A 12,713-nucleotide genomic window follows, 5' to 3' on the forward strand; every position below is an offset into this window, starting at 1 on the left:
TCTTGCAAACTCGACATCATTTAATGTTCTAAATAAATTTAAGGTTCTATGATCCTGGCAGCTAGATGGCTAGTTTAGCGTATAACCTCGGTTATTAAAAAATTAACAAAAGGGAAAAACACCAAAAACGGCTTGACAATTATTTGTACAAAATTTAACTTGTTAAACTCGTTTTGACGAGGGAAAATTAAAAATAATTATGTATAAAAATTGTTTACGTCATGATGTTAGTCACAAAAAGGTCACATCACAGATAAAAACACTCGCATTTCTGTATAAATAAAACAAACTTTATTCATTAATGTTACAAAACCAATGTCATGGCTCTATACAATACAACAACATTTGTTCATCTAAGCGCGGGGTCGAACGTTAAAGCATTCCAAAGCCTTTCGAGTAACTTATGGCTTTCATTAGCCTATCTCTTAGTTTCTCTTCGCTGTTATATTCCGGTAATAAGAGTACGTTGAAACACGTATGTGCAGTAGGTAACCTGTCACAATCCGGGCCGTTTCTCGCAATGATTAGTTTCAGATAGCTGAGTCCACCGACGGGGACTCTGTCCGAGCCGGTGGTGAATTCGAGAAGCTTCCGTTTGTCGTCGATGCTAAGACTGTGGACGATGCTCCAGAAATCCCGGATTATTTTGGAGTCGGCGCTGTAGCCGCCGTCGTATTCCGTTGACTTTTCTAGTTCGTTGAAATCGAAGTTCTGAAATGGAGAATCTGTTGTTACCAGTCTATTACTAATAAAAAAAATCTACGATTTGAATCTTAGTGTAAGTGGCTATAATTAAATTTAAAGAAATCGACTTAACTCCCCACTACGAATTGGAACTTAAGATAAACTAACGATTTTAAGGCCACAAGTCCATCAACGTGTTGAGAAACGCATACGTGATAGGTGTCGTGGCATGTTTCATTCATCGTGTTTCTCGTTTAAAACTAACAAATATCATTGTTTTTCACAATAAAGTGAATGTGAAATAAAATGAATAATTTAAGCATTATAAGTACCAAAGCTGTTTCTCGTGTAAAAGTTAGTTTAGTAAGTGGTTTCTCGTCATTGTTCTTGTCAAAGCTGTTTCTCGATAATGTAGATCTGTTTCTCATCAATTAAATATTTTTTTTAGAATGAAACAATCATACGCAAGTCACGCTGATTATTGTACTCAATAAAAATGCTTATTAGAAGCTATTAGTATTTTGCTTCCCGCTCAAAATTCATTTTCTCGAGTAAATGAATACTTCCTCTACGAAAAAGAAACAAGACTGACTGTTAGATAATGCATTTAGCATTAAGTCTGCCCATTGTATTAACATTGTTTGTACTTGTTTAGATAAAACTTTCAACCATTTCCAATCGAAAAATAAATCTCCCTAACCTTACTGCCGCAAACCAACGTCTCGACCTCCTCCGGGCGGAACAGAGCCGACAGCGGGCTCTCGTCCGTCACCATCACGAACCCGCGCCTGAACGCCTTAAACTGCGTCTCTACTGACTTGTTTAAGAGGAAATCCGAATATAAGTCGATGAATTCCTGAAATAAAAGTAAGGAATAGTTAATAATAGGTAACATAATACATTTATATATCTTCTAATTTATAATTATATATATATATTATATATTATATGTGACAAATTGTTGCCCTGGACTTTACACCCGTGAATATGTAGCTATTATAATAGCTGTAATTGTAATACTCATATTCGCATTTATAAGTGTTGGAACTAACATATCTTTATCCGCCAGACGAGCCTTTTCGGACGCCTACTACGAATCTAACAAAGTAACTGAAAAAACACAATTTACCTTCTTATTTTCTTGTGTAACAAAAATGCTGTCGCCATCTTTCTTGAGATCGTGGAATATGTTATTGCCGAACACGTCTTGGTAGCATATCCTGAAGGTCTGGTAGTACACCTCTTCCAAATCTTCGCCCGTGTATTCCAACATGTCTTTTAGACCTCTGTACAATGTCTGAAAAAGTTTGTAAGATTAGTTCGAAGCTCGAATGAAGAACGCGCAGATTTTGTTAGGTAGGTATACTAAATTTATGCGAAAGTTCCTTCTTTAACGTTACCCTCACTGCACTCCTATAATTTATTAATTTTAGGAGATCTAATTGTAATTTTAACTACATTTCAACGACGACGTGATATTTGAGGGAAGGCACTTGATCAAAATAAAAGATTTTACCTTTTCAAAAGTCCCTTCAATACGCAGACGCTATTATATTCTCTCAATTGTAAGTTAAAAATATTGCTATACTGCTACTCACAGGATTCCAATCAGCCAAGTCTTCGAATGACCCCTTCTTTCCCATCAGCTTTCTGTACACCACCATTGGAAAGTCCACCGCCAAGATAATGTTGTTGTATATCGCCAAACCTAACACGATACCGATCAGTGTAAACTGCGCTTCGGTCTCGAACGATGTGGGGTTGAACCTGAAATGAAATTACATTGTATAAACCATAATAATTATGCAGTGTGGTGTGTCGGGAACACTTCAGAATAGTCGTCAGGATGTCGTAAAATGTGGAACTAATGGAAAGGCTATTATGAACGTGGGGTTCTTCTTGTAGACGATGGGCTAGCAACTTGTCACTATTTGAATCTCAGTACCATCATTTAGCCATACATCTGTACTTGGCCTTTCAGTCTTTTCAAGCCTATTGGCTCTATCTTCCCCGCAGGGGATAAAGACGTGACTATATGTATGTTTAATCCATAATTTTATTGTAGTGAATTTTTTTACTATATCCTCCCACAGCTGAGCAAAAGTCACCCGTTCAGGTCGCCATGTATTTATTCAAGGAAATCATAAGATTCCCATCTTCTTTTTAGGGCTGATATTAGTACCGGGACTAAAGCAAAAAAAGCTCACGATAGCTTGTAGTAAGTACATTAAAAAAATTGTTCGTTCCTAGACTATTATTTTTAAAGAAAAATCCAAGTTTTATAAAAAACTGAAAAGAATTTTGATAGGATACATACCAAACGGTATTGGAGTCTGGATGGTGCGTGAACATGCCGTAGTCCGGATTGAAGATCTCCTCCACTATGAGCTGGAAGAACTCCTTGCTGACGCCGCCCTCGTCCACGCCCTGCTCCCCTTCGAACTCTACCACCAATTGCTTCTTCAGGTCAAGCACGCGCTCCATGGCTATCATTTCCAACTGAGAACAATAAAAGATAATTTTAAACATTATATTCTTTCTTGGAAGATACCCTTTCTCGGTAACCTGAATCAATATGTGACCTAAAAAAGCTAAATCAAATGTGTAGGTATATACACCGGCCTTTATGATATAGAAAAAGTTATTATAGTAGTTTTAATAATTTTTAAATGTTGATTATTTAATATAACACTTTACTATTCTCATTAATTTGTTAGTAAAGATAGTTTGATTAGATTTAGTTAAGTCTCTTTTTTTATTTAGAATGCCACACCTGAAATGCAGGAAGTTTTAATGACGTTCCAATATGGTAAAATAGTTACAGCACAATAGTATTATAGTAGTATAGTAAAATAGTAAGTACAATACCGCCACAAACTATTTGTATTTTTTCTTTCCAAAACTAGCATACAATATCCTGTTGAGGACGTAATGTATTCGCATACTGACCTCTACTAGGGCATCGTCTATAATATGCGTTCGCCGCACTTTGAGCCTGAGGAAAGGCATGGGCGGCACGGCGCCGACGACCGCGTGGAACATCGACACGCGTCTCTCCGAATGCATGCGGATTCGATTCTCGTAGTAAAGGCCCAGAGATTTGGTCGCTGGAGTCAGGATGAACGGATACCGTAGGAACGTGAATTTCTTACCTAAAATATTTAAGGGTTGATTATTTATTTTCATTAATTAGGAATACATTAAAGTTGGTATTAATTATTGGGATTTGATAACATGATAATACCAAGAATTAATGTGTATTCGTTATTCTATGGGTCATATAAAAATGAATCATCATATCCAGATTAAAAACGTTGCACATTAAACATTGATAAATTAGTTTGAATGCTACTCAATAATAAGATAAAATATTGTGAGACAATTAAAGAAATATTTAACCATAATTCAAGCTGGGTTAAGTTTATCTATGTGAATGTAATGATAGAATTATATACATAGTCATTAAGACTTATTACATTTTTTGTTCCAATCAAAGTCATAGGGGAACTCTCTCCAGAGGTCACAGAACTGGGTCATGACTAAAATTTGTATAATAATTTTATCAGAACAAAATAAATAAAATTACTTACTGTTATGTAGCTCTGTCTTGTAATTTGCAAAATCTATTTCCATTTCTATAGTATCACTAAGAGGTTCATTGTAAAATTCCTCAAATGGCAAGTACGGTTTTCTAGAATCTAATACATTAATATCTAATTCCACAGCTGAAACAAATAAAAATAAAGTATGAGACAAAATTTAAAAACAAATAAATAAATGCCTATCTATTAATGCACACATACGTATTTTTCCATTCCATATATATAAGTACTTGTTTTGTATATAGATTTCATTAACAATTACAAAAAAAAATGCAAATATCGAATTATAACCAAAAGATGTAGTGTATTGCACAAAGAAGAATGCTACAATTCAGAGATTTTTAACCTATTATAATTATAACCTAATTTTATTATGTTACACCTAAAATTAAGTTATATAAATTAAAAATGTATTTTCCTTTTGTTGTATGGGGCTGAACTAAAAAAAAATCCCTAAAATTCCGCGGGAACGGAAAATATCAGGATTCTTCTTTTACGCGGACCTACTTTAGTAATTAATGAAGGTTGACTGATAAGATAAAACATGAGGTTCATAATTTAAATAAATAAAACGCCACATGGTTCATACCTAAAGGATCGTCCGGCTGCGAATGTTTGGCGGCCTTCATGGGCGCGAACAGGTGGTCGATGACGTCCCCGAGCGGGTCGAGCTGGCGCGGCGCCGCCACCGGCTCCTCGCGCAGCCAGCCCGGCTCCATGGCGCCCGCCGCCATGTTGGCGTAGTACACTATCTGTGTGGCACATTGCAAGAGGTAATGGTGTCAATAAGAGTTTGAGTATGTGGTGTTTACCTTCAATGGTAACATATGTATTAGATTGTATATCATGTTTCAATGTAGCAAACAATGGTAGACCAAATAAATAAAATAATGCTCACTTCGTTCATGACATTGCCAATTAGCACGAGGTCCATTCTAGCAAGTTAAGTGTACCGCTCGTATAATATTAATACATTCAAAACTTGCCATGTGAACTATTTCTTATTAAACTGACTTTTAAACATTCGCGTTGAATTATACTAAATAATACATTTATTTAAACTCGGATGGTTCGAATCAGGTTACAATGATCCGTGGTGACCGAGCCACCAGGCCAGACTAATCAGAAATATTTCATCTTCTATCTTGTAAGTCTAAAATTTCCAATCAAATAAGAAAGATCATCTTTCATATTGACTGCGGATTGAGCCTAAAATATGTGGCATACCTTTCTAGACGAAGGAAGCTTTTCTTCGTACTTGGATACCAAAATATGATTTGCAAACTATAGGTTTCAAACTGCCAAGTGAAAAGATATCGAAAAGCGTAACGACAGAAATAAACGATTGAGCAAGAGCAGGATAGCAATATACTAAACTTCTCTTGACATTTCTCAATTGTTCTGGAAAAAGTGAAAGGACAAAAGTGCTCACATAAATCGGCGTGGTATTTTGTCAATATGATCATCCACGTCAGGCATTTCTTTCTCTCCAATTATACCAAAACATTCACCAAAACATAATATAAGTACCTTCATAAGCTTGGTAGCCATTGTGACGCTCTCGTCTTCTTGCAAAGTGAAATGGCTGCTGTAGTTGGTAGAGATGACTCTCAAGGTTATCAGCTGTTGTAGAGTCTCCAGGATGTGTCGCAGGCTCTCTTTACAGTGCTGGGCCCATACTCGAGCCAGTCGAGCTTGCGCTGGTGGAAGAAATAAAGTCTTTTAACTTAAGTACACGTAGCGAAGTTTTAGGCTTGAGAGGGACGCGAAAGGGAAAATATTTCAACAAACTTAGTGTTATAGAACTGCGGTTTTATGTGTGTAAACTTAGACTTCGGCAAAGTCTTTCTGTAGGGCAGTATTTTTGAACAATTGATTTCTCAGTAGGTACCTATATTTTAGAGAGGATAAGAGGATATAGACACGAAATTTTTTATTTTTGTTACGTTTGTGCTCAGATTACTCAGGTCGAATGTAGAAAGGTAATTGAATTTAGCCATACTCAATATTATAATGAAAGACGGTTTGAATGATAGAACTATGTAGGTAACAAATAAAATCAAATTACTGGACCGAATTTGATAAATTTATCAAAATACAAATTCCTGAAAGCCTATTTCTAAGAAAGATTAAATAATGGAAAGCCAAAATAGAACACCAATCCATACATATAATAAAACTGTAACTGAACATTGTCTGTACATTGAAGATATTTAAGAAAAAATATTATAGGGTGTCTTTTTAAGGTCAATAGAAGCCAAAACAATTTTTTTTAGAATTTTTGTCTGTCTGTCTGTCTGTCTGTCTGTCCGTCTGTCTGTCTGTATGTTTGTACGCGCATCACACAAAATCTACCGAACGGATCTGAACGAAATTCGGCACAGATATAGTTAGTAACCTGGATTAGAATATAGGCTACTTTTTATCCTGAAATTCTATTCCAAGGGGATGAAATAGGGGATGCAAAATTGTATGGAACTTCGTCATTTTTGAATTTTTGAATCGATATAAAAAGCTATAAATAATTATCATATTTATTATGATGATTAAAAAAATAGCATTTTATTGATTAAATTCATTATACTTTGTTTATTTATTTAGTTCCCGTGGTTTAGATATTTATTTTTTGCCCACCCGATACGAGATGGCGCCTCATGAGAATTTAAGAAATAACACAATTGTAGCCGCTTGCAAAATTTTTAATTGATTATATAATTAAAACTTCTTTTATTCATTGATTTAGTTTCGCCAGCACTTACCGTTTCACCACATCTTTAAGAAGATTTTTTTTTTTATGTAGGTAGTTTGACGCGCCCCGCATCGGCGACGGTTGCCATGCTCCTCAAGATTAGCAGGAATAACACACATGTAGTAACGCCAGTACTTACCATTTCACCATTGATTTAGTTCCCGTGGTTTAGATATTTATTTTTTGACCATCCGATACGAGATGGCGCCACGAGAATTTAAGAAATAACGCGATTGTAGCCGCTGGCAAAATTAGATAGTACCGATGCTTGCAGCATCGGTACTTATTCGGTAGAGTTCCTTAATTCACTTTCGGCATCTGGACTGCCCGCGCATACAATTGCACTAAAAGTAGACATTCCATTTTGTAATGAGACTGCCTTAAAGTGGTGTCGCTTCATAACATTATAATAGAAGCTAAAATTCTTACTGGTTGTGCAGCTGGTGAAATTGTTTTTATACCGCGCATTCCCCTTATTCCCAACAACTTTCCATTTCAATTTAAGCGTGTACAGTTTCCAATGGCTATATGTTTCGCGATCACAATTAACAAATCACAAGGTCAAACACTTGGAGCAGCCGGAGTCGACCTCAGGACGATTTGCTTCTCACACGGACAGCTCTACGTCGCTTGCTCGCGGGTCACCAGCTGTGACAGTTAATTTGTGATGTCTCCAATGGGCAAGGCAGCAAATGTTGTAAACAAAGAGATAGGTACTTTAACTTTCCATTATTATAATTTCCTTTATTTGTCTTTAGAATTTATTCGTTTTTTAACAGCTGCGCTTCCGAGCTTTGCTTTTGTAAGAAAAATAAACTATGTTCTATTCCAGGCATTATTGAATGAATAGCATCCTCAAACAAGCACTCACGTAGGTACATCATTTTTTTTGCATAATCTATACTAATATTATAAAGATGAAGAGTTTGTTTGTTTGAACGCGCTAATCTTAGGAACTACTGATTCGAAATGAAAAATTATTTTGCGTTGAATAGACCATTTATTGAGGAAGGCTTTAGGCTATATAACATCACGCTGCAACTTTAACGAGAAAACAAAAAAAGGACTATGTGAAAAAAAACGGGGAAAATTATTCATCCTTGAGGGCTTGGGAATGATGCTCAAAATAACAATTCCACGCGGACGAAGTCGCGGGCACAGCTAGTTAGAAAATAAATTGTTACATTTCACAAACCTTTGACAGACAAATGTTCCGCAGCATGACACAAAGCAGGCAGAGCGATCTCTAAGTAATCACTGCAGCCCAGGTCGGGCACCTCGAACGCTATCACGAAGCAGTTCACGGCATCCTCCATACTCATCTTCTTGGTTATCCGCAAGTCTATCTCGAGGTTCTCCGCTAAGGTCGTTAGAGCAGTGACCAGCGCTGAACTGTAGTAATCTGATGGCACCTGAAGTTGGAAATAAAATTTACAAATATAAACAAAAATCATTTAGATTTTTTAAAGCACCCTAATCAGTAAGCCTGATATCTGATTAGGGTGCATTAAAGCCGGAAGCTAGTACCTAATCGTCAATTAGTGATGCAGGTGGTAATTATTCACAGTACAGCTGAATTAAAATCTTTCATCATACTATAAATCCAAAATCTAACAAAACTCTTCTTGACATTTGACATCTACTAATAATAGAAATAAAAGATTTATATTCTCTCTGAATAAACTCAAAAACTACTGAACCGAATTTAAAATGAAATTTGGAAAATAACTTTTTTTCTGAAAATTCCCCAAGTGCTAAGCCCCGCGGAAAAGTTAGTAAGTAATAACTTACTTTAGCTAGATACTGGAAGGCTCTCCGACAGGACGCGACGTCGAGGCCCGGCCCCGCCACACTGTCCACATCCTTGTCCGGGTCGCTGGACGAACACATTGCTTTTGATTCTTTGTCTGAAAATAGTTACACATATAAATATAGTGAATGAATAATTTATCACTTCACACTATTAATGTATAACATAAATAGTGTGAAGTGATAAACTCTGTTCTTTACTTAAGTAAGACTATTAACTTCTTATTTAAGAAAGACATTACATTTGTAGATGACATGGTAACACTATTCATGGCCTTAATTGTTTTATTGCTTCAAATCTGTTATTGGACTGTTCAAAAATTTCATAATAGAGAATAACAGAAACATAGGAGGATAAAAAGAAATAAAACAATAAACTACTAACCTTTATTTTTCCCCCCATCATCACTACTTCTATCTTGCTCAATTTTGCTTTGAAAACACCTAGCCAATATAGCTGGCTGGGTGAACGCCTCGCCCAAAGCTCTCACCAAGGGCTGCGGCATTTTTGTCCGAAGGCACTCGTCACACAACAGTTGGATCCGCTCCTCAGTCAAGGGCGACCCATCTGCCAAGTTCACGAGCAAATTGTCAATCATTTTTAATAAATCACGGTAACACTTTTCACTCATATTTTTATTTTCGTATTCACACTACAAAATTGGATAGAGAAATGGTAGAAAGTTTCATATTACACTTGTATAAATAACATTGTATAATTTACTAATTATATTTTAATGTTTTGTTTGAACTTTATTGATAGATTAACCAATATCTTTCTGCATAGAACTACTTACTAATTAGTGATGATTTCATGTCATTACTTTATTGGCTGATTCATTAAATTCAATTACTATATACCAAATGAGTTTAACATTATTTTATACAGAATCACAGTTTAATAATAATCAATTTAAAAACCTAAAAACCTTGACTGTGCCTTGACATCTAAACATTTATAAGTGGTACCTATTTAATTTATTTAATTTTCTCCTAAAGACATATTCCTTTTAATTAAATTTGGTCAAATGATAAATACTATTTGGTTTGATTAGTTACTTAATGACAGCTTAAATTAAATATGTGCTTACGTTATGATAGAGATATTTTTGAGCTGTGATTTTAAAAGAATAAATGATGTAGGTAACTTACTATTATGACTAAGATTTTTGCATTCTTCTTGTTGTGATACACTATGACTAGTTTCTGGTTTCACCTCCTTGGAAGTGCTCTCCAATTGTGATGTACTTGTTGTGGGAATATCAGCCTTTACTTCTTTGTTGTCTGCACTTTCGTTTGTGTTTGATATATGACATGTAGTGCTGAAAAAATTGAACATTAAAGGTAATGAAACTTTTTTATGTCCCCACTTAACATTGAAAATCATTGGTGATATTTGTCTTTAGAATTTATAAATACTAAATAATAATAAATACCGAATTAACCGCCGAGCTTGTATGAAGAGAGTTATGAATGTGGACGAAGCGAAAGAAGTATGCAGAGATCGTGGCAAGTGGAAAGAGGAAGTCTCTGCCTACCCCTCCGGGAAAGAGGCGTGATTTTATGTATGTATGTATGTACCGAATTATATTTTCTAGACAAAAATTCTACCCACCCGGCACTTGTATTGCACGTACTGGCCTCTGTGCGAGGAACTTTGTTGGGGAGACTGTCACAGAGACGGGCCTCTTTGTAGAACAGCTTTATGGCCTCAGCCGCAGCCTCGTTTGGAGTGAGGTTTTGGGCCTATATTGAAAAAAAAAAAAAAAAAAAATGTACACAATACATAGGTTTAAAAAAAATGCATTTTCATCCCTAATCTGTGCAATACCTAATTGACTGAGAAGGATGATTGTATGGATTAGCCAAATTAGTTTAATGTGGTTTAACCAACAGCATACCCACCACCATCATTATACATCTTTTTTCAAAGACAAGGTTTCGTAATATTACTGATGAGAGTTTAAGGCTAGATATAAATAAAAAATATGATAATTTTCTAAAGAGGGCAGTTTATCTTCTTTCTCAATCAACTGGCATGTTTTTATATAATAATTGTTAGCAGCTTTTTGTAATGCACTATAATATGTATTCAAACATTATGTAGTTAACAATCCAATTAACCCAGTAATTGGTTTTCTTAATAAAGTTTGGAAAAGGAACAATACATTTGACATGTCTGTCATAAAAGGCAACTAAGGTAATAGATCCACATACAGATACATGGGTTAACAACCTATCAATCTTAATTTCACCATTAAGCCATACAAGTGAACATGCCTTTCAGTATTTTCGATGTGTGTGTGTGTCTAACCTCATAACATTACCCTGTGGCCTGTGGCAGCATCACTAATGTTGTTCACAACCCTCTCAGATATATTAATAATTATGTCTGGAATAATGTCTGTATATACAATTACAAAATATATTGCTAAGTAATACACATGACTACATAGAAAATACAACATTTCAATACAAAATTATACATACCGCTCCGCTAGATGCACAATACTGGTTATCACAATCTGGATTTCCACAGCCATCTAACAACTGATAGAAATATCTCTCAATCAGCTGTTTAGCTGCTGCTCTCTTCATAATGTCCTGAGTGCTATCTGTACCAGTTGATATGCATAAACCTGAAGACGGCTGTGCCTCAGAATTGTGTGGGGTTGAACTGTTATTAGACGATGATGCTTCGCTCCCCCTAAAAAGTCGCAATTTCATTTCACGTGACTCTAACGCAGTTGATACATATCTAATTCACAACAAAACAAAGACGAACGAAAATAGCAAGTAATGCCTAACCTGTTTTGAAACTGCGCAGAAATCAAATATAGCTTGTGAAAATCATAACTGGAAGTTAGTATTTTAAAAGACACAAGAAAGATTACAGCATAAAAAAATCAAATATTGCTAGTTGCTAGAACTCATGATTACCTTGAAGCTTCGTCAGTTTCGCTTTTTGAGTTCATAGAAATTTATGCTGTTCAGTAGTAAAAATTTCTTAGGCCACAAATAACATAAATGCGGTTGGATGCAATACATTCGCTAACTATTTCAGGCCACAAAATTTTTTTCACAAAATAAACTCAGTCGTGTGGTCGTATGGCAGTACACAAAAAAATCACCAATTGTTCTACAAGCTGTCAACCATTTTGAAATAAAACGATACGTTATAAGCGATCAACGCGGTTCGATTAGTTTTTCTTCTCATTATTTTGTGATAAAATAATGGAAAATTATTTGAAGATATAGATACAGGAAGAAATATGTACTATTTTATCAATAAAACTAGTATCAATTAAACAATTTACTAAATAGTACTTTCTGGAAATTATACTGAATGCAAAATAATTTCTTTTTTTCAAAATATTTATTTCATGTTGTTTTTTGCGTGGCACGGATTTAATTCAGTGAGAGTAGACTATTCAATAACTTTGACAATGACATGTTTTTGTTAGGTTATAGGTTGAAGATACGTCTGATAGCCCAACATCTTTCTAACAAAAACTCGTGTCGTTTCGATATATGTACTAAAACAAGTAAGACTCGCGAGCCTAAATTGTGGCACCATGGTCACGCCTCTATCATAATTTTTAAATGTTTGAAATTTATATGGGCCACCAAAACATTGGTTGGTAATGTCGTAGCCATATCATCGCAAAACAAAATGTGATTTGACTTGTCATTGTCATAGTAAGAGCTGACAGATGCTTTACAGCTGAATGACAGTCGCACATTCAGGCAGCTAGGGATGCTGATTCTTTCTAAAAATAATCGATTTTTAAATTGATCTAAATCGGATCATAATATATCGATACCTAAAAATATCGTGGTGTAAAGAATTGATTACTTATGAATATTTT

At 35.2% G+C, this 12,713-nt stretch overlaps 1 protein-coding gene across 2 annotated transcripts; it reads right to left on the minus strand.

Annotated features, from left to right (window-relative positions):
- Nucleotides 1-268: 268 nt before the first annotated feature.
- Nucleotides 269-12,005, minus strand: LOC106139243 (ubiquitin-protein ligase E3A). Of its 2 annotated transcripts, none has more exons than XM_013340649.2 (16): nucleotides 11,785-12,005; nucleotides 11,335-11,551; nucleotides 10,460-10,590; nucleotides 9,997-10,166; nucleotides 9,230-9,412; nucleotides 8,827-8,942; nucleotides 8,231-8,447; nucleotides 5,817-5,986; nucleotides 4,876-5,038; nucleotides 4,275-4,409; nucleotides 3,634-3,836; nucleotides 3,002-3,183; nucleotides 2,283-2,451; nucleotides 1,814-1,981; nucleotides 1,385-1,540; nucleotides 269-711 (listed from the first exon to the last, which is right to left on the minus strand). In XM_013340649.2, exons 1-16 carry the CDS (start codon nucleotides 11,817-11,819, stop codon nucleotides 373-375), a joined length of 2,754 nt encoding a protein of 917 aa, XP_013196103.2. In that variant the 5' UTR covers nucleotides 11,820-12,005; the 3' UTR covers nucleotides 269-372. The 2 variants fall into 2 exon arrangements, with proteins under 2 accessions (XP_013196103.2, XP_060800878.1); XM_060944895.1 differs by lacking the exon at nucleotides 11,785-12,005 and adding an exon at nucleotides 11,653-11,778.
- Between the last annotated feature and the right edge of the window lie 708 nt (nucleotides 12,006-12,713).

This window comes from Amyelois transitella, chromosome 6 (genome assembly GCF_032362555.1).
Source record: "Amyelois transitella isolate CPQ chromosome 6, ilAmyTran1.1, whole genome shotgun sequence".
NCBI classification, from domain to species: domain Eukaryota; kingdom Metazoa; phylum Arthropoda; class Insecta; order Lepidoptera; family Pyralidae; genus Amyelois; species Amyelois transitella.

Coding starts and splice junctions, on each gene's coding strand:
- LOC106139243 (XM_013340649.2), bottom strand. CDS start 11,819: ATGAACTCAAAAAGCGAAACTGACGAAGCTTCAAG. Junction 9,413..9,996: donor CAAAAATCTTAGTCATAATA/GTAAGTTACCTA, acceptor TGAACTTGGCAG/ATGGGTCGCCCTTGACTGAG. Junction 8,943..9,229: donor TGATGGGGGGAAAAATAAAG/GTTAGTAGTTTA, acceptor AACTATTTTCAG/ACAAAGAATCAAAAGCAATG.